This window comes from Ambystoma mexicanum, chromosome 1p (genome assembly GCF_040938575.1).
Source record: "Ambystoma mexicanum isolate Mex_15411 chromosome 1p, UKY_AmexF1_1, whole genome shotgun sequence".
Classification (NCBI taxonomy): Eukaryota; Metazoa; Chordata; class Amphibia; order Caudata; family Ambystomatidae; genus Ambystoma; species Ambystoma mexicanum.
The window spans coordinates 1,068,388,126-1,068,410,402 of record NC_090921.1 but is presented as its reverse complement, the minus strand read 5'-3'; the positions used below and the strand labels follow the sequence as shown (position 1 = coordinate 1,068,410,402).

Here is a 22,277-nt window from a genome sequence, read left to right as displayed (position 1 = left end):
GTATGTGCTCCTCATCCACGGTCCTTGAACATTACCAGGTTTTATTTGAGTTTAGTGCTCCAGCTATCCAATTCCAATTTTCAGTTAAATGGTTAGCTTTGGTCTGAGGCGCTTCTATGGTGATGTTTTCTCCTTTGTTATCACAAGGAATTGTGATTTGTATTTGTCTTTTTGGGGCTGGCGCTGGTTCCTCTTCAAATTCATTTTCATCTATAGACCTCCGGGGTCCGTTGTAGCGGGACACGGTGCGTTGGGCCTTCGTCTTTTTGCAATGTGAATTTTTGTTCTCTTCCAATGGAGCCCCAACAATCTGAATCGCTTCCTGCCAGATTTTGGGGACCTGGCTTCTGTTCTCTGTCCATAGCTATTTCAACAACTTTGAAGTCCAACTGATTCAGAGCAATTACACCCTCAAGTATCAGATCCTTAATGGTGACATCATGGATATGCAATAGGACACAGTCGGTTTGGGTTTCATTTAGAAATTCTACTGTTTTCATGTCTTTTGATGCTACAGACTTCAGTTGGGCGTTATGATGGAATTGGCCTATTACGTTGGTCCTGTTTAAGATTAGCCCATCGTCAGAGTGGTAACTCCTCTCCAACATAACACCATAGTTGGAGGCTATCTTTTTCATGGGTCTTCTCTTGAGTTTGTTTTTGGTGAATTACTGTTCACGGATCTTCTCTCCAGCTCATGTCAGAAGTTTTTTGAGACTTCCTAAGGTTATTAGATTGGTTCTGTAGGAGGATTTTCAATACTTTGTCCGGCTCGGATTCTGCTCCTTTATACCGAGTCATTGTTGGTGCTTCTACGAAAGACGGAGTTGGCAGCATCATACCTTTTAGTTGAGCAGCTTTTCTGTTGGCTTCCATGGTCATGAACTAAATGGAGGCAGCAGAGGCTATTTCAGTTGTTTGTTTGGCTTTTTTGGGCTCAGATGAGGCCTCCATTTCGAACAATCTTTGCGGTTGAGTTTTTGTAGTCCCAATAGCGTGTTACTTGAGGTCACCGTAAAGTTCTCAGTGTTCGGACCATGAGGACATACTTGAGGTTCGGTCTTAAGAGTCTGACCTTTCTTCCCGTCGGATTTGTTCCTCATCGCTTGTCTCATAGGTCGTTAGATCCATCAGCTCATCAATTATTTCTTTGTTTTCTAGAGTTGGGATACTAAGCAATTTTTGCATTTTTTGCCATCTCATTACCAGGAGTCATTGTTGTTCCACTTGTTGCGCCCGCTGTGTGTACAACAAGGTTTAACGATTTCAAGTTCATTCGAAATTTCCGAGATCCATTCCCATTTTGTCGTTTCGTGCATGTTAAGTTTTTACTTTTCTTTTTACACTTACCTTGTTTTTGTTGAGGTTCTTGCTGTGGAATCTGTGGGAGTTTATTTTTTTTCTCGAATATTGGATAGGATGTTGAACTCTTCTCTACTGCAGTCCCTTCTACCATGGCATCCGGTATCAGGATGGCATTCTCTGAGGTTGAGGGAAGTTCATCTCTGGGCAAGATCTCTGGAGCACTAGTGACCCCAGCAGTTTTCTTGAGTGTGAGGTCTATATAGTTGTGGCCGTTGTTGTAGCACTCGTTTCTTGTGGACTTGTCGTCAAAACACTTGCGCATTCAATTTGTTTAGTTATAGATGTTTGGGTCGACATTACAGGCCTAAGGCAGTGTTGCTGCTCCAAGTTAGTCACTCTTGACTCCGTTGATTCTAATGGAGAAGGTAACAACTCGACGTTAACAGAGGTAGGTAGGGAACTGCCCTGGTTTTTTAGGTTACTACAGATCGGTGCATCATCACTTTCCCTCAAACACGCACATGAGCGATATCTTCCAGGACTACCGTTACTTGTGTAATTTCCCATGGGCTGATTCGCAGTAGCATTTGCAATGTTGTCAAAGTGTGTTTTTTTAAGGATTGAGATAGCTTCTCTTGCGACCTCTGCTAGCAGTTTCTTGTCATCTGCAGAACGGTGCAGTTGTTCCTGTATTAGGTCAATAGCTTTTTCCAGAGCTTGGAAATCGTTATGCATCTGGATTTCATTTCCCGCATTTCAATTTCAATGTTAACCGTTTTTGAGTTAAGTAGAGCAATTAGTGTATTTGGATCTCGGTAGTTGTCATTAAATTGTTCATACATTTTGATAAATGGAGATGTTGCTATTGTGATCGCCGAAGATATTTTAGGTGTCATTTCCGAGCTGATCATCTCGGCTTGTTGAGTGAGGGACAAGCTTAGGTGGATGAGATATTCCACAGGTTACTCTTCTGACTTTCGGGAAGGCTCTTTCAGCAACTGAAGTCGGTCGAATTCTCATCAGATAAGGAATCTCCTTCCATATCTTTATTGTGGATGTAGTTATTCTCACCTGGGGTCCTTACATCAACTCTGTCCCAACCCTTTTGCATATTATTATGCAATCTTTTTTGGGATGACATTATGTCTCTTTGAGCACTTCGGTCCAAACGCCTTCGTTTAGTTGCACCACATGCAAACTCAATCTGTTCTGTTAGAGTCGTACTCGGGATGTTGATGTCATAATTGTAGTTTTGGGGGCTAGGATTGTAGCACAGTGTATTGTTGTCGGTTTTCAGCGATGTTTGGCTTTCAAATCCTCCTCCATTATGTACTTTTTCATTAAGTTGCCGCAAGTCTTGCAGTAGTTAGTCTGCCACTGCCAGCGAGTTCCTTCGTTTCTCCACATGTTTGTAAGCCTGACTGGTAACCAGCTCACCTTCATCTATTAAGAAATTGATGGAATTGGAGGTATCTGTGTTTATGTTGCGATCCGATGGATGTATGTGTACGTTTTCATTCACAAAGACTTCATTTGGACACTCATCTGGAACTTGCGTTTTTGCAGTTCCATGAAAGGAATCGCAAAGTGACGTTCCTTTAAGCTCCTCTTACAGAGTGCAGGGCTGTATACAATCACGTGGTATTTTGTCATTGTCTTTGTCTGCATTAAATCTGGTCCTCAAGTGCTCTTTTGTACTATTTATTTTGCTTTGTTCCATTTCTTTGAATTTGCCATTAGAGCATGCTTTAGGCTTTTCAGGCAAAATTGTTCCCGATCCCTTCTCACATTGTGAGGGATCCAGTGCCCGTATTGCTAGTTCGGCCAGCAGAGGCACTGTCGAGGGGGAGTGTGCCGAGGGGTGTGCCAACCTCACGTCCTGGTCACATGGCGGGGATGGACGCACAGAACCCACGCCTGCACCTGAGGGCAGGACACCCATTAGTTCCAATGACAATGCCTGCCCTGCAAGGACAAGCATGGACTCGCCCCGGCCGCTCGTCGATCCTACGGATCCAGTCGCAGTGTCAGACACGCAGCACCGCTCAGAGTCCACAGGGGCCATAGCCCCAGTTGAGCTGGATTTCACCAAGCAAAGGGGGGCGGGAACGTAAGCGGGCAATCTGTTTTTTAACTCATCATGCCTCGCAGGGTCCTGAGATTGGGTTCCGTTATATGGTGCTGTGTTGATTGATTGCTCACGTGAGTTCCTCTGATCAGCTGAATTACATCGTCTATGTTGGAGGCGAGTCTGTGGCTGTATTAAAGCCGTTAGAGAAACTGGCAATTTTTTCTGCGCACATGTTCGCGTCCCATCTACGCGCTGCGGCGGTGCCGGTAGAGGCATCAGGGGGCCAGCCATATCAATAGCTTTCAAGTTTTCCATGAGTCTTACCTTTAGGCACTTGTGTACCTCCCCCCACGAACACTACAAATACTCTGCTTCACTCCGCTATGCTCCACGTTAGTGGAGAGTCTTTCAGCAGAATGAAAGTGGAAAAAACACTGTAGCTGCAGCTCATTTGAACAGGTCAAACACCACAAACACTCTGCTTCACTCTGCAATAACTATGTTACAGAAGCTGGGCTAGGGAGGAGAGAAAGACCAATTAGGAGGGGGCAGGGGCTGGAGATAGAGATAAAGACCTAGCGCCAAACTCCCCAAGACCCTAGTTGGCCCTATAACCCAGAGTTCCCATCAGCCAACCTGACGGTTGTAAATAAACACCCTTGAATTGTAATTTGCTTGTCAGAGTGGTTCTTCCAGTTGATGCCCCATCACAGTACGCACTAGAGGTAGGACTTTGTCTTATCAGGTGGCTAATCTATAAAATTCGATGCCTCTTTCCTTTCCAGCCACCTCTGACCGGCTCAGATGTCATGAAAAGCTGAAAATATGGTTTTGCCCTATGTAATCATTTTATTTGTTCCTGGCAGCTATTATGTTTTATCAGTTCTAAATCATACAGTGGTAAGATGCCAAGAGGTATACTTTAGCGCAAAAATGTACACAAATTTCACGACAATTACTGCAGAAGACCTGAACAAAACTCCCGCCATCCTCCATCCCACATCCTATAAAGAGGAGATCCTCCACTCCTTTGTGAAGGTGATCACATAAGCACTCACACAATTTCTCAACGTCTTCAACACATCCCTCACTGAACGCACCTTCTCAGGTGTACTGAAAATGGAACAGGCTTGCTCTGCTGGAGAAACCCACACTGTGATCAAATGACCTTGCCACCTATCGCCCCATCGCACATCTCCCCTTCTTTGGCAAAATGACTGAGGAGACCATCCCTATCCAATTGTAACAATCACGCAGCACAATCTCATACAGACCATCAATCCCGATTTTCGAAAATGACAGCACAGTTCAGTTCCTTTCAGATATATTCTGTAGAAAAAAAAAGAATCACTTACGACTCGGGTGGATTGGTGAGTACTTTATTAGAAGAAAGCAGTGACCGCATCAAACCAATAGCAATACAAGACTCCAGATTCGGAGCACCCAATTCCCTCCGATCCACGCGCCTTTATGCCCAACACGACCCATGCTTTCCAATGGAAGGGATAGTCCCAAAGGTCAAGGTTGCATGCTAAATCCTTCCTGCCAGTAAAGAACAAAGCCTCATTAGATGAGCCTTTGACATCAGCTGTGCTCCTTAACGTAAGCCAGTGTTATCAGTGAAGTCATCCCGCTGTAACTCACTTAGTCAAGGTGGCCACACTCCTTAAGATTCCCATATACTTTGAGGGCAGCGAGAGCATTACCAATAGGACTTTCGCTCCCCTGTGTTACTTTTCATAAGAAAGCGAGAGCCTAGATCCCACTTGCATATGCCAAAAGGGAAACGCGCCAGAAGCGAGATGGGAAAGCGAGCATTCCAACAAGCTAGACAAGAGGCTTTCATTGTAAAGACATCCACAGTAGATCCTACAGTCTCTGCCTCGCATAAGCAAGAAACACTATTTAAACATGGTAGATTACAGGGCCAAGTCACTATAATATTGCAGTGCCAGGCAGCTGCAGTACAAACATTTTTTTGTACTGACTGACAAACATTTTTTTGTTCCGGGCCCCGCCGCGGAAGCCCGCGGCGGGGCAAGGGCGCGGTGTTTGGCGCCGCTTGTGGACTCCGGGGGACTTCCTGGTTCGTGGCCCCGCCCCCCTGGGCTTATTAGCGCCTCGCTAGCCCCGCAGCGGTGAAGCCCGCGGCGGGGCAAGGGCGCGGTGTTTGGCGCCGCTTGTGGACTCCGGGGGACTTCCTGGTTCGTGGCCCCGCCCCCCTGGGCTTATTAGCGCCTCGCTAGCCCCGCAGCGGTGAAGCCCGCGGCGGGGCAAGGGCGCGGTGTTTGGCGCCGCTTGTGGACTCCGGGGGACTTCCTGGTTCGTGGCCCCGCCCCCCTGGGCTTATTAGCGCCTCGCTAGCCCCGCAGCGGTGAAGCCCGCGGCGGGGCAAGGGCGCGGTGTTTGGCGCCGCTGGAGTCCAGCCACTGGACTGGACATTGATAACAGAGGTGAGCTGGGGAGGCGGATTACGATGGAGGTGTGTGGTGTGCCCCTCCATAAGTATCTGGACACGGAAACCTCAAGTTTCGGCTATGGTGCAGCCGACTACTGACCCCTTATCCCCGTTCCCCCCACTCCTTTTTTGCCCCCAACTCACTGACTATGACCCCCCCCCTGCAGAAATTCCAGCGTAAGACTGTGGTATTGAGGAGACAGCGACCACAGGGGGGGGCACCCTCAGTAACTACCATGGGTACTACTCTGGGGGCCACTGGGACATGTGCCATCAAGCCCATTGTAAATCAGTCCCTGTCTATATCCGGCATTCTAGCAGCGACACTAATTCCATCACCAGTAATGGGTCAGCAGCACCTGGGGAGCCAAGTAACCCTGCATAGTAACCAGGGTGGTCTGTTCAAGCTGCTTCCGGATGCCAGTGGAAATGCTGGTGGCGAGCCGGAACCAAGTCTCCCCCTGTCGCAAAGCACGTCTTCGGCCCTGACCACAGCCACAACCATCGAACCCCTCTCCCATGGATCCCCCTCAACACTTGTGTCATCTCTCCTGGCTGTAGGGGACAGTCTGGAACAAATTGTCCTAAGGGGCAAATCCTCCTCCAGCTCCCATAACAGTTCGTGGAGTGATGTTCTCTCATCTACGAGCTCTGGGGCCAGTCCTTCCCCCTGTTTGACCCTACCCCGGATGGTTGAGACCATCAATCAACCAACTGCCGCCAGTAATCATGAGTGTAACTTGTCCACTGACCGACCCCCAGAGGAGGCATTGTTACATAGGGGGTGTGGGTGTAATCAAGTTCTGGCGGAACTGGCCATCATCAAGGCTCTCTTGCTATCTGTACTAGAGGCCCAATTGAAGGGTGGTGGAATTGTCCAGGGGGAGCCCATGGTGACCGCTTCAGCTGCCGTGGGGTATAAGGCCCTATCCTTGGAAAGCCCCTTGGAAAGTTTACCTGTTCAGGTCCCCCCAGTCCTGACCACCCCCAAAGGGTCTGCCGTCCCCCTTAACTTGGCATTAGGAGAATCATTCTCTAACAACGGGCCCTGTGTTCCCCCTGCCGTTACCAGGGCGAGCAGGAAGGTCTCTAACTTTAGCTTAATGTCTCTGCCTTCGGTGGCCCAGTCCTCCGCTATCTTGGGCTCTGTGTGTTCTGAGTCCAAAGACCAGGGCCTGTGGAAGTCTGGGGGTCAGCATAAACCCTTAGAACAGGGAAAGCCCAAACGCCCTATTGTCTTCTTACAGGGGGTTCCCAAACTGGCAGCAAACAAGTCTGAACCAAAGGATGCCCTACTTAACAAATGTTTATTTTGGCTGAACACTTCTGGAGGTTGCCCATTTGTACGCAGAGAAGCTCTGGCGGGCTGTTGCAGAATTCCAAGTATGGGCATGAACACCATGGATAGCATCAAACTTTTTTTTTGGGACCAGAGCACGGCTAACCGGGTTTTGGAAGGTTGGGGGCGGGCAGGCCAACAAGCTATGAGTGGGATCTCAATCAGCATGCGCCCTTTTCTAAACTCTGCTGCCCCTCCTAGATCTGCCAGAGTAAACACTGGGGTTTTTTCTAACAACAGCCCCCTTTCAGGGGCAAATCTGACCACCTTGGGCCGGAGGCGCCATGGGACATGGCTGAAGTAAGGGGATGGTGGGCCTAGATCATTGTTTCAAAGAACTGTCTAGGGTCTCTTTTTGGAGGGGTGGCATGTTCATACTGCCCTGTTTTCTTTAATGTTGTTTCCCTGTAACTTTGTTTTCAATTTGCACCCCTATTTCTAGAACTGTTTTTGCAGGATGTACTTTGATGGTCATTTTTTGGCCGAATAAAGGTGTTTGACTGACTGACAAACATTTTAATTTCCCAATTTTCCGCCACAGTTCAGATCTTCAAATTTATTAGGAGCAAAATCAGAGGATCATTTGATCCGCCAAGACGAATAATTGGACAACAACTTGGACCACATGACAAACCCATCAGAGGAAGGCGCAGGTTTTATAGATCTGGACATGGAAGTATATATGACTGGATGCGCTGGGGAAGTTGAGGCTATGGCAGTGGTATGTTTGCCTTCTATATTCCTTTTGAAATAGGCCATGCCCTATTGCATTCAGGAGATGCTGGTCCAGTATTCTTTCTATTTGCTGTCTGGAGCTTGTGGGTTTTGATTAGTGATGGGAAACTGTGCACACACAGACAGAGTGAACTAGCACCTCCAAATGGAATGAGGCATGTACGTGAAAGGAACGTGTTGTCTTTGACAGTAACTGTATGAAAAACTGAAGTATTTGGGGAACGATATTGCCAATTCAGAAGCATTGCAATTGCCAGTGATGATGTTCTTACTCACACAGCTAGCATTCAAATGATTTAGTCCCCCCATCTAGTTCACAATTCTCAAATATTCCCATTGTGCTGTCTTTGAAGCAGTATGGATCGCAATTCTGAAATACAGCTTGTCACTCACTGCAACTGTAATAATTTTCATCTATTAATGTAGATTAACTGATTTCGCTTTAACTGTTTGTGCCAGCTAAATTCTAATCTTCCATGCTCTACATCCCAATATTTGCTTAATTCCACTTCTTTGCTCTTGCAGACTTCATCAGTCATGTGAAGGATGGCTATGCGGGTTGAATGGATGCTATTGGTGGTTAAGGATTGGTAGCTAGTGCTGTTCTTGGGTGGCATGTTTAGTTCTTAATCCATAAACTATAAAATAAATCCACCCCACAGCTTTTTAGGCACTTCCAACTCGAGTGACTAAACACCATGAAATCTTAGCCACAAGTCTAACTATGGGTGCTGGCATCCTGGAGAGATTCGGATTGGCCAGGATCTTACAGAAGAGGCTGCTTTTTATAGACCAATGAGACCAGTTCTGTGCCTGGCCCACATTTTACTGGACGTGCTTTGTAGACCTGCGGGTGGTCTGTCGCACATCTGGTCACTGCAAAGCAGGGTAATGCCTTGCTATAGATAGGAGAAGAGTTGCACGAAGTATCAGAGATGGAGAGAGAGAAGAAGAGGGAGAGAGTGCAAGAGAGAAGGAGACACACACACACACACCCCTAGGGCCCACAATACCCAAAATAAAACCCTTGTACCATCCTCGAGTCTGTCATGTGTGTGCGGTCTGACATAAGGTACCACCCATTCCAATAAATGTTGTGGTAATACACAAAGATGGGACATTAATAGGTTGAGCAAACGAGGTGGTATTACAATTGCGTAACCGCCTGACTATATACCAGGGAAAACAAAAGATCATTCTTGTATCCTCCACCCAAATCCTTATTTATGGATTTGTGAGCGGATAAGTGAATGAGTGTCAGTTTTTATGGCTTGCCCGTATGCATCCTAGGACTGGGATGAGACGTCTACAATTACCACTCAGATATAGACTAGCTGAAGAACCAGGAAACCCACTTGCTCAGAATTATTTACAAATGATTGCACTGCCTAAACTACATTGCATTGTCAATATGTGTCAGGCAAAGTACAGTTAACCATGGGATGCTTGTAAGAACGGTCCCAACATCTGATAAGATAAACACACCTCGCTGCCGTTTCATAACCAGATACCTAACGGGCATTCCAACAACCACACACTGTTCGCACTACTTATGTGGTAGTCTGAGAACGATAGATGCACTTTCCAACACCGTTCAGGTGATTAAAGCACCTATTGGGCACTTGGATCTAAAAAAAAAAAACGAAAAAAAAAAAAAGGAAAATCACACGTGCAGAAACAGACCCCTTCCGCTTGTGACAAACGCCTGCTCCGGCACCTGCAGTAATGCATACTGCAAACCCTGCAAGAGCATCTTACTAGATGAAAAAGAAGTTTAATGCAACATCCCACGGACGACCACAGTTGTCCTATGAGAAGGAAGGAGGGCAGTGGGGAAACATAATGTTATCAGTCTGTCCAGCTCTTTGGACACATTGCCTAAAGAAGCCAGGTGCTCTACTGAATAGAACATCACCTCTTGACTGGTCACTGAGCTGTACCCTAAATCCTGCCTGTCCATAAACACAATCTACTGCATCCTCCTCAAAGAGGATCCGGTCATAACAACTATCAACATACCTCACTCTGATAAGTCACAGAACCTCCTGTCTCTCTACTTATAATCTCCTAGGGTACTTGAAGTCACAAGGTACAACTCTGCCATCGACCGACCGGAAAAATGAAGCAGCACTCGCCTCAGCTGACCAATGAAACTAGCCCATAGGAGTGACATCAATATCAGACAGAAGCGATTAACCCCTCTGCATGCCGGGGTGCATCTGGGTGGGGTCGGGCGGGGAATAGGGGTTCTAGAGCATATAAACCATAGTGTTGCCCATTACATGAACAGTTCCTGAGGATGAGGAATGGTACGTGATAAGCTGGGTGGGACATGGGGCTGGATGGTGAACTACAAGGAAGCTATTTGGCAAGTCAGATGTATGCTTTTCTCATGTTTTTACGTGCATGTGTTGTGAAATTTGGGCACTGCATCGCCTCAGTACATTTGACAGGTTGTTGATCCTATGCCCTTTTCAAAGTCTCATGTTTATTGTCTGTGTACGGTTCTTTTACATATATTTTCGTTGAAATTAGTTAGAACTTTCACATCGTTTCATCCATTTTGCCTTTCACCCCAAGTGCTGTGGGCTGTGCACTGGATACGTTGGGCAAATCGGTGATCCTCGATGAAGTTCGGCATCACTACTTGTCTGCTATTGCTCCCTGGAATGGCTGGATGGAGTGCTATTCTTTGCTGGATTAGAGATCAGGTGGTACTGCGCTCGTGCCTTTCTGGGCTTGTCAGGAGGTTATAGGTCATTCGGTCTTAAAAACGTATTTAATACTACTGCATCATACTACAGGGAATAGAGGAATAATTTGCTGAGGATGCTTTGATCCTCACATCTAAGCCTGTCCTCATTTGTGTTGTACGTCTTTTCGTTGTCTGCGCCTTTATGCCCTAGGGTCAATAGCGCGCATAACAAATGAAATGTAATCTAATGTAATTTGAATTTTTTTTTTTTAAATACCCAAGATGGCCACCAACTTGTCGGTTTAGGGTTTTCTGAGGCCCAAAAACAGATAATATATCTGCCATCCAACTCCTCACTCTTGAAATATACTTCACAAGCAAAGGGCCACCTTACCGTCTGGACCTTTCTGTACTCCTTGCCTTATGATAACTAACCACACCACATTTAAACTCGCTTTCCCCATGGCTGCCTTCACCTGGCTTTACACCATTACTGTTCTAACCATACATATGCTGCCTTTTCTACAGAAGCATAAATTATGACCCAGACCTTTGACAGGAAATGGGGAGGCACTGAGGGTTCCTAGGAAACCAAGAACATTTGCAGGATTGATTCATTCCTTCTCCGACACCTTTTGAGCCAACAGTGGCCCCGGTAAGCTCTTATAGGGTCTCTTCAGATGACTTCCCTGTTTTTATGTTCAAAACTTGATTTTCACCCATCTCATATGCTAAATATGGTCTAGACTGGCTCCAAGAAAATATTTCCTACTGATTTGCCTCTACTAACAAAGGCTTTCTGAATAATTATCAAATAGCCCATAGACACCCATTGGAAAAGCGATTTATCAGGTCATGGTTTCAGGGTGCTCCTAACACAATAGCCATGATCTGCTTTGGGAATGGCTGGACTTAAAGACCTATAGTGCCCAATGAACTTTGCAATCATAAACCTTCTGACTGCCACATTGTGAAAGGAAGGACAATTGTTCGTCATTGAGGTGAGCTTCACCCCCTGGGGCAGGGAGTGGTAAGTCCGTGCAGAAGGGCTTTTCTTTTCGAGATCTCGGAGGGAGAAGGTGTTCTCAAAATTTGAGACTTATCCTTTTTGAAAACTATAGGAGTTTCCCCTTGCACTCAATTCCCGCCTTACCTCGTCCATCCCTTTTGACTACCAATAACTGACATCTTTATGACTACTCCTTTCTATGAATGTACGCTCTTGAAGAAAGGCTTGTAGTAAAGGTTTACTGAAATCAATTGCAATAAAAAAATCTTTTAAAAAGAAAAGCTTGGCTGCCCAGAATTACAGTTTCATCAATGTGTGTGGCTTTTAAACTTGTCCGCAGATATACCAAACCTACATTCCTACCAGAATTGCCCAACCACAAAATTGAGCCCCTCACAAAAACACAGATCCTGCTCTAATCTTATAATCCTAAAACTGCCATGGAATGATAAAATGTATCCTAATAAAAAACGCACCGTTCTTGTTTAACTTTCTGCATAAGACAATTTCTTCCTGGAAATAACACAGCATAATGTTTATAAGTCATGTGATCATCAAGTGGTATTAAATATCAACTTAAGTTGAAAGTATTTCACCATTACAGTGTTGCATTCAACTGGAAGCGGTTCCATGTAATAATGTCCCTGCAAAAATGTCTTCTGACAAAAAAGTTGCCTTTTTTGCGGAGACATTATTACATTGAACATGCGAGGGACACCCCCGCGCCCCTGAATTCTTTAACAAGGGGAACAGGGGACATTCCTGCAACCCGTCCGCATACATAATGTCACCATATATAATGTCGCCCATGGTATTTCCCGACGACATTATGTATGGGGATATATTACCCGATACCCTGGAAGCTGCTTCTAACCAACAAGCAACAGACGTCATTACTTTCCATTCTTTGGGACGCAAATGAATGCACCGATTCAGGTTGTAAGGGTAATGCCCAAGCGTAAAGCCCTTGCTCACTGTGCCTAGAGACGCCAATTTCACCTCACTGATGAGGCCAAACAAGGCTGAAACCGAAGTGGATTGGCTTGGGTGCCTGCACAGTAGCAACATGGCCCAGCAGTTGGGCTGAACTTCTCCCACAGGTGGAGAGACCAAGATTGATTTGCATACGATTGGTCACCTTGGCTACTGTGCATAAGTGCTAAAGATTATAGGGAGCATAAACTCTTGTCCATAAAGCAATTTGTGTTTCAGCAAACCCAGTTCATGAGGATGGACAATGAACAAAACAACCCGAATTCCAAATTGGGCGGGCAGAGGACCAGCGCAGCATGTGTATGTCAGATGGCCATGGAGAGCATGGCTCTCAAAATGTACTAGCTGTTACGCTCACCTGGCTCCCACAGGGGAGTCGATCGGAACTGGACAGCTGCGGTTTACACCCATGTGACGCGCAGTACAGAGATGACAGACTGGACTGGCCCACCTAATCTCGTCTGCTTGACCCGAAGAAGTATTCTCCTGAAAGTGGAGAAAGGGAATTAGCCACCCGTGGATTCGAGTGATAACCCCCCCCCACACTGTTCTCCCCTCTAATCACCTCCGATGTCTCTTTTTATATTCTCACCTTAGGTTTTTAAAGGATGAGCTCTCCATCCTGTGTAGAATGCAGGGGCGCGTGGATAACCAGTTACTGGTCCGAAGGAATTGGAGAGTTCCAGAACAATATTGACTCTGAGGTTCCTGGCGAGGAGTCGTAAATATATAGTTCGTAAGAGTTCAAAATGTCTGACTTTCACTCTTGTCCGATTCCTTTCAGCTTGCAGCTTGACCCTAGAGAAGATTGCCTCGTGCAGCTGGTAAAGTTCAGGTAAGAGTCTGTAGTATCCAACACTGTCCGGTACATGACACCTGTATGTAATCTGTTGCTTTCTCCCTTATTACAGGTGCTGAGTGGGAATTATGGTGTTTTGAGGAATAATACCTCCGGCGGTAAAATCTGGTAAGTCTATTATGGTGAAAGATTCCCTTGGTTTGTTCTTTCAGCTCACCTGGCTGTCCTTTTGTTCCCCTTAGATGCCGGAGTTCGGCGAAGATGAATGGAGGCTGCGCCGGCCCGTGGAAATGAAGAATGCCTCCGGCGGTAAAATCAGGTAAGTCTATTGTGGTGACTAATATTGCCTTATTTTCTCGGCTCACCTTGCTGTTCTTTATTCCTCTTAGGTGCCGGAGTTTGGCTAAGAAATGATGAAGACAGAGGTGGATCATGGAGGTGCTGCAAAGGCTGGTGAGTATAGCGCGCCCCTGCAGCGACGCGGTATGAAGAACAGAGCATCTTAGTGGTTCTTTTGCAAAGAGATAGGTTCATCCTTGAAGCCAGTTCTTGATCCATATAGTTTCCTATGGCCCCGCTATCTATGTAAGCTCTTACTGCGTGCATACGTGATGGCTGTCTAGGATTAATGAGGACCATTGGCACGATTAGGTGCGAGGTCTTAATGTCCTTCTTTAAGGTCGGCAAGCGGACCTCTACGCTTGTCGGGCGTGGTCGTTTCCCGGATCAGACTCTGTTTGACTTGTCCGCAGCTCCTACCACCTTTTTGGGTGGTTTTACCGGGCAATCCCGTAGAAAATGTCCCAAGGTTCCACAGTACAGACACAAGTGCAACTGTCGTCTCTTTTCTCTTTCCTTCTGAGTTAAAGGTCCCCTAAACCCCCGATCTGCATGGGTTACGGTGCATCAGTTCCTTTGGGGGTAACATTGGGTTTAACCAACACTCGATTCTCGAACTTAGCTCGATCCGCCTTTCTATTCTGAAGTCGGTGATCTATCTGGACCACTAATTCTATAGATTCAGCACAATCCTGGGGTGGGTTCACAACTTGAGCCAAAACATCTTTGAGTTCTCCTCGCAGTCCACTATGGAGTAATGTAATTTGCTTTACCTCGGGCCATCCTGTTTCCACCACCAACCTATTGAAGGTAGCGATATAGGTTAGTAGATCCTGGTTACCCTTTCGCAGGGACAAAAGTTCGTTATCCAGGGCCTGTCCCTGTGAATGTCAGGCGAATAGTCTTTCCATGCTCAATTGAAAACCCTGAAAGTCACGAAGAAGAGGGTCATCCTGGTTGACTAGAGGAATCGACCAATCGGCTGCGCTACCACTGATATGATAGTACGAAGGCTACTTTGGCTTGATCATTTGGAAAGGCTCCGTGCAGGCGGCATTGATTCATAAACACGGCAAACCTTTTGGGGTCCCCAGCAAAGCGTTCGGGCGGAGCTAAAGGAATAGTTCCTGGTAGGATTACTTGCACAGAGTTGCTTGATGAAACAGGAGTTGGGTTTCCCTCTAGCCCAGGCAGGGGTGCTTGTCCAGCCTGGCTTTGCAGCAATTGCCTAGCAAGGTCATCAGTTCGCTCTTTTGACAAAATCAGTTCTCTCCTGAGCGCATTAGATTCTTGGCGGGCAGAATGTACTTCAGCCCTTAGTTCCCCTAGTAATTGGGCCAGTTGGTCAGTTTCTGAGGTCTCCATAACGCCCGGGTGGGAATTTGAGGGTAGGCTTCGCTTTCTGTTACGCTCACCTGGCTCCCACAGGGGCGTCGATCAGAACTGGACAGCTGCGATTTACAGCCACGTGACGCGTAGTGCAGAGATGACAGACTGGACTGGCACACCTAATCTCGTCTGCTTGACCCGAAGAAGTATTCTCCTGAAAGTGGAGAAAGGGAATTAGCCACCCGTGGATTCGAGTGATACCCACCCCCCCCAACTGTTCTCCCCTCTAATCACCTCCGATGTCTCTTTTTATATTCTCACCTTAGGTTTTTAAAGGATGAGCTCTCCATCCTGTGTAGAATGCAGGGGCGGGTAGATAACCAGTTACTTCACTGGTCCGAAGGAATTGGAGTTCCAGAACAATATTGACTCTGAGGTTCCTGGCGAGGAGCCGTAAGTATATAGTTCATAAGAGCTCAAAATGTCTGACTCACTCTTGTCCGATTCCTTGCAGCTTGACCCTAGAGAAGATTGTCTCGTGCGGCTGGTAAAGTTCAGGTAAGAGTCTGTAGTATCCAACACTGTCCGGTACATGACACCTGTATGTAATCTGTTGCTTTCTCTCTTATTACAGGTGCCGAGTGGGAATTATGGTGTTTTGAGGAATAATACCTCCAGCGGTAAAATCAACTAAGTCTATTATGGTGAAAGAGATTCCCTTGGTTTGTTCTTTCGGCTCACCTGGCTGTCCTTTTGTTCCCCTTGGATGCCGGAGTTCGGCGAAGATGAATGGAGGCTGCGCTGGCCCGTGAAAATGAAGAATGCCTCCCGCGGTAATATCAGGTAAGTCTATTGTGGTGACTAATATTGCCTTATTATTCTCTTGGCTCACCTTGCTGTTCTTTATTCCTCTTAGGTGCCGGAGTTTGGCGAAGAAATGATGAAGACAGAGGTGGATCGTGGAGGTGCTGCGAAGGCTGGTGAGTATAGCGCGGCGCTGCAGCAGGCGATGCGATGCGCATCAACTGATGTCTTTCTTCCTATTCGAAGGCCCGATGGATCCAGAATCAGGTGAGGAAATAAGTATTGTTCTTGTTCTAACCTTTTTCCTTCTTTCTCCCTTTAATCTAGGAGCTCCAGACTCGAGGCGGGCGTAGCAGAAGACTGGATGCTGGCTTGCAGGCACGGTGAGCGTTACGCTGCAGGATGCAGAATAACGCGAAGCGTGAGCTGCTCTTCGGGCATGGTTTAAATAGCCTTCAAAGTAGTCCCAGGTTAGAAGTTCCCAAGACCACACCCGAGTAAGAAAATAGTCCCTGAAATAAAGTAGTCCCCCTTCAGACTTCACATTGGTTTGAATGCTGAGCAGCATGGTCTGCATGAGGTAAGTGAAAGCAAATGAGCCTGGCGCCTGTGGCGCCAGGACTGACACCTTCTATGAGCCTGGCGCCGACTGTACCCAGATAGCCCCTAGTCAGGGCTACTGGGTTTTTCCCAAGTATCTGGATGCCTGCTCCTGGGACAGATGGACCTGGTCCGGATGGCCGGGGGTAGGAATCATGACACTAGCCCACTAGCATTGGCTAGTAGTTTTTCTGCAGGGTGAGAACCATTTGCATGATACTCTACCTTGCTGCTGAGTATGGGGATGTTAAAAACGTATTTTTCATTTACTGCAAACACACATTGTTTGCAGAAAATGGCAAATGCAGGTTTCACTCTCCATGTTTGCCAGCATTGCAGCAAACATAAAATGTACTTATGGCGACATGCACCATTTTACAAAAAGCACCGGTAAATATTTTGCCACCAGTCACCTTGGGGCATCTGCACTCCTCTTAGGTCGAGTATGTAAAATGAGGAACGTGCCCTGCAGGTCTAATGGGAATTTGCAAGGCCTGGAGAGGAAAGTGCAGGGGGTGTTATGGATGGACCCATGGCAGCCAAGTGATGGACTTGTCAAAAGTATAAAACACAGGACAATCTAGTTGAGCAAAAATAGAATGATTCTAGCTTCATGCCTCCTTTTCTTATCCAAAGCTTTTATGGGACCGTAGCCACATCGAATGATCCACTTGCTGCCTTGTCTGCAGCCATCTAACTTTAATCACACTATTGAGCTTACATAACAAACAACCAAAGAGAAACCAGCGCATGTCTCTGAACCCTGGCAACAGCTGATCACCGCAGTGAGGCATGTGGTGGCTTGGGCATGGGCTTTTGGCTGCCCCCTTTTTGGAATGCAAGTTGACAATTCCCATCGTATTGCAAATCTGGGGAAACACAGCCCAGTTCCAGCAGGAGTGGTACGAGATATAAATGTGTGATATAGCACATTAACAGTGTGTCAATATTGTACTACAAACGTCACCCTCGAAGGACAGCTTGCTGAAAGCAACAAGTCGTGCAGATAAACCTTCAAATGGGCTTGACCACAGCAGTGGAGGAGCCAGGAGGGCGCCAACTCCCCCCCACTCTAGTTCCCACCTGGTGCACCACTAAGCCTCCCGCTGGTGCCCTATTACCCCCCCCCCCCCGTCGGCACCAAAAGCCGCCTTTGCTACTGGACCACAGTTGGAAGTAACAAATTAAAACAGCATAGTTTCCTGGTTGGCGAAACGCAATGAGTCTCTGACATACATGCATGACCAGTCACCAGGAAAACATGCAAAGAATAGTTGCGGCCCTTGTACACCTGCTAGCCAGGAATTATGTGATTTGTTGGGGATCCAAATACTGGGCAACACTGGTTACCGTATGGTATTTAAAAGGAGCCACCTAGCAACATAGCGCAGACGCACTGCTATGCCACTTAAAGAAATGATCACTTAGCTTGTGGGGGCAGACTATATCTGTTCTGCTTGGCCATCAGAAAGTGCACTTAGTATGAGGCCTTTATTCAATGACAGACTTGCTCCACACCTCGGAACTGTTCTTTAGTTAAGCAATAAGCCCTGGCCAGGGGGGCATTACCACTTCAGGTAATGCCCCACAGCCTACAGTTACAGGCCCGAGTGAAGCGGTGATGCCCCCGCCCGTAAGACCAGGGTACTAAAAGCATTTTTTTTCTGTTCTGAAACGCTCTGGTTTCGGAACAGAAAAGATAAACAAAGGTGAAAAAAATGGTTGCCGGGGAAGGGAAAACAAAGTCTATTTTCCATTTCCATGGCGGCCATTGAAAAGAAGTGAAAAAAAAGTAAACAAAATAGCCACCATGGAAAAGAAGGGACTACATATGGTCCCTTCTTCCTTTCCATGACGGCCTGTCGTAGATCGAGAGCGGATGAGCTGGGGACAAAAATGTTCCCAGCATGTCCGCTCCCGAAACGGACAGAAAAGAAGGTAAGTGGTGATGGGAGAGCAGGGAGGGAATTCTGTGGGTGGGGGGAATGGGCAGGGAAAGACTTAACTAATTCCCCAGTGAGGGGAGATGGCGGCCGCCAGCCCAAAGGATGCTCAGAGAGGTGTGATTACTGTCTGATAGCACCCGTGTTCTGAGCCTCCACATTGGCTGGGCGGCCGCCACACCCCCCTCGCTGGGTACTAATATCACATACTGTGCACTGAATTGACATACGGCTTTATACAACTGCTTACATTAAAGGTTTGTGGATTAGGTCCGACACCTCTAAACATCTAAACGTCTAAACATCCATGACCAAGGGGTGACAGGCTTTTTTTTTCTGGTAAGAGAAAACAAAGGAGTCTACACTGGATAATACACATGGAAGGTCTGGGCTGTAAAGCGTTAACCAGCATGTTAAAACAAGCATTTTCAAAGCCAACAGTGTGGACGTTTGTGTAGGCATGGGAAAGGCACTTTTCTTAGGCACAGACTTAGTGCTATTAACTACCCATTGTTGGCAGCAGGCGCAAAATGGTGCGAGCACCTGGGCATCTAATAGCAGTGCCTGGCAAAAGCTTAAAACCTATGCACAAGCCAAGAATGTTCGCTTTTCCAATGCTTGCTTTTACCAGGACTTCAGTGAAGGGCATGCAGCGTGCTTATACATCGAGGTGCTGAAGGCAAGCCTGGTAAGACATTTATATTACACCAGTTGTGTGTTTACAACTCCAATTAAGTCATTAATTCTCAGAAGACTGCCTTAAACAAACACTGGCGGGCACTTAAAATGCAAACCCTAATGGTAACGCTTTATTAAAGCGAGCTCAAAAAGTTCCCATGAGGCAGTGCTTTGGGTGGGAAGAAGCAGGAATGGGTGGGAATGGCTATAGGGATTAGCATGGCCATGGGCAGGCAATGGCTGGGCACATAACCAAACACAGACAGACTGTCCCTCGTCATAGGTCATTCCTCCCCATCTGTACTCCAATGCAAAAGTTTTGGCTTGTAGGTGTTGCAGGCGACACCTAATAGCACAAACTAAAAAATAATACCACAAGGTACAGGATACTTCTATTAAGCCAACAAACAGTTTTGTGGTTATTAGGTTTAAAGAACATAAACGTTCATTTCACCGTCCAGTTTTTTACTACAATGTGTGAAAGTAAATGAGGAGTGTGAGGAACAGAGAAACGTATGACTTTGGAAACATTTAAGATACGTCGGAGTAAAAAGCAGGTTGGTAAAAGTTTTTTAAAAAAAGGAAAAGAAAAGACCTGCACCCTTTGTGAATGCTCAGCTACATACAGCAGACGGATTCCCCGCTGCGCATCTCTTGGCCAAAGTCTTCAGACAACACAAACACCCAATCCACTACCGAGAAATAAGTACTTAACCAGAAGGCACATTTATTAAAAGAAAAAACAAATCACCACAAAAAACTGACATTGACTATTCAAGGGCGACCCACGTCAGGAGGATCTTGAACTGGTAACTCTAACATTTCTTCACAAAGATTTAACAAATTGGAGCAAACATTTTTACAGGCCCCATCAAGTCTCCCTCAAAATAATGCTTATGGCAACAAAAAAAAATGTTTCTTACTAGACAGATTGTGACACATAACTGAATAAACTCAGCAATTATAGCGAATAATATATTATTGACTGAGAGAATGAAAAAAATGAAAGAATAAAGGGTCACTTGGAAAGCGTACAATGGGTAGTCAATCAAGACCTGGATGTGAAAGAATGCCTTCTGCGAGATTTGGCTATCTTGAGCTTTTTTGATTTTTTGCTTTGTGAAATGATGCTGGTTTTCTTTCAGAAAATGAGCTCTGATAAACATGCATAACTTTCCAATGCACCATGTATTTGTGTGTCCTATAGTTCAAGCTGGAGAGCAATGGAGCGTTGTGCAGGTTTAACAGGAGTGCAATTTACAATTTTCTTACTATGAAATGCATCATTGCTGAATTTTGAAATCTCGTATCTATAATATACACCAGATACAATCATTTAAAAAAAAAAAGAAAATCGTGCAATTTCTCAAGAGAAAAGCATGAAGCATCCGAATAGCTTTGTAAAGTGTAACAAACAAAAACGCGTGTCCTCTACAATACATCCAGAATATCTATTGTTAGGGAGCTGCTCATATTGCGCTATGAAGCCTACGTGCCACCCATACTAGCAGCCATTCTATGCGTTTCTTAAACACAGGAAATGGGGAAATTACAGTTTCCAAGTAGCTGTTTGGAACCCCATTTTCTTTCCAACAGTTTTCTTTTAGGTTGAAAAGTAAAAAGTAAAATGAGCAAAGCTAATTCATCTTCCGATAAATACTTTCCAGAGCATAGCAATTGCAGGAAGCGGGGTTACTCACCCTGTCGGACAGACTGTACCAGCACAATCCGATCTCCGCTCACTGTAAAGCCAAATCCATGCTGATCCTTCTGGACGATGACACATCGCTGGACCAAACCTTAGCAAAACCGAAAATACAGAGTTAAACAATCAGAAGTTGGTTGTTGATAAAAAACAAAACCGGTTGAATGCTGGATGTATACATACAAAAATCTGTTAAATAAATGTAGGTACTAGGGCTAATTTCATTTTGAACAATTTACTAAAAAAAATAGATTTTGAATTAAGCCAACTGAAATACAATGAAAAATAAAACGCAAAAAGACAAAAAAAAATCAATCTAAAAAATTTACCAGGTTACTCACCGTAGTGACCACCTTACTCCTAGTCCATAGTCCCCTTTCCTCCATGCTTGTGGGGCATCTCTCCGTCCTATGGGATGGGACCGGAGCACTTTGTAAAAAGCATCCACATTTTCCCAAAAATGTGTCCTTCCTCTCTTTCCTGCGCGGGGCCCGGCACGCGGCCGTAACCACGCCCACCTTGGCTCCACCCCGCGCATCACCCCTTCAGTCCTTTTCTTTGCCAGGTCAGAGACCCATTACCAATAACAGAGGAACCTTATTAGAGGGGACGGCGGGCGGGCGTATGGAGGAAAGGGGACTATGGACTAGGAGTAAGGTGGTCTCTACGGTGAGTAACCTGGTAATACTCCTACGTCCCGTCCCCTTTCCTCCATACTTGTGGGAGATTCCCAAGCACTCCTTACAGGAACTACGGGTGGATGGAAATACCCCTTACTGAAAAAGGTTCTTCAGCACAGCCTGACCAAACTGAGCATCAGCTCTAGAACTCCTAACATAACGCGGCAGTAATGCTTACAGAAAGCAGATGGAGAGGCCCAAGTAGCTGCCCTAGCGATGGACTCCCAGGGAACATACTTCTGAAAAGCAACCGCAGCTGCCTTGCCCCGCACCAGGTGTGCATGAATACCTTTAGGAGGTTTCAGCTTTTGGATAGTGAAAGACTCTGATGCAGGCGGCAATCCACCTAGAAATAGTTGCCTTAGACGCCTGCTTGCCTTGAGGGTTGCCGAAAGTCACAAAAAGTTGAGAAGAACTTCTGAGCTCGGAAGTCCTATCCAGGTAGAACTTAAGAGCTCTTCGGACATCAAGACAGTGTAGAACCCTCTCCGCCTCAGAGGCGGGGTTCGGAAAAAAGACCGGTAGGGAGATCGATTCATTCAAATGGAATTCGGTCACTACCTTCGGCAGAAAAGCCGGATTAGTTCGAAGAACTACCTTGTCCTTGTGAAAGACCAAGAAAGGATGCTCCACCGACAATGCCTGGAGCTCACTCACTCTCCTTGCCGATTTGACGGCGACCAAAAAGGACAAGTACTTGAGGTCCACAGTAGCCATTGGCTCAAAGGGTTTATGGCACAGCGCCGTCAGGACAACATTCGGGTCCCATGGCGGGTGCGGATTACGAACTGGAGG

General features: G+C 46.3%; 1 protein-coding gene across 3 annotated transcripts in view; it reads right to left on the bottom strand.

The window, feature by feature from the left end:
• Window positions 1–22,277, bottom strand: part of ARHGEF11 (Rho guanine nucleotide exchange factor 11) — a 1,841,770-nt gene that overhangs the window by 1,379,183 nt on the left and 440,310 nt on the right. For all 3 annotated transcript variants that reach the window (XM_069604553.1, XM_069604546.1, XM_069604551.1), the window contains exon 3: window positions 20,798–20,896. In XM_069604553.1, the coding sequence (XP_069460654.1) occupies window positions 20,798–20,896 (99 nt within the window). The remainder of the gene's footprint in view (window positions 1–20,797; window positions 20,897–22,277) is intronic.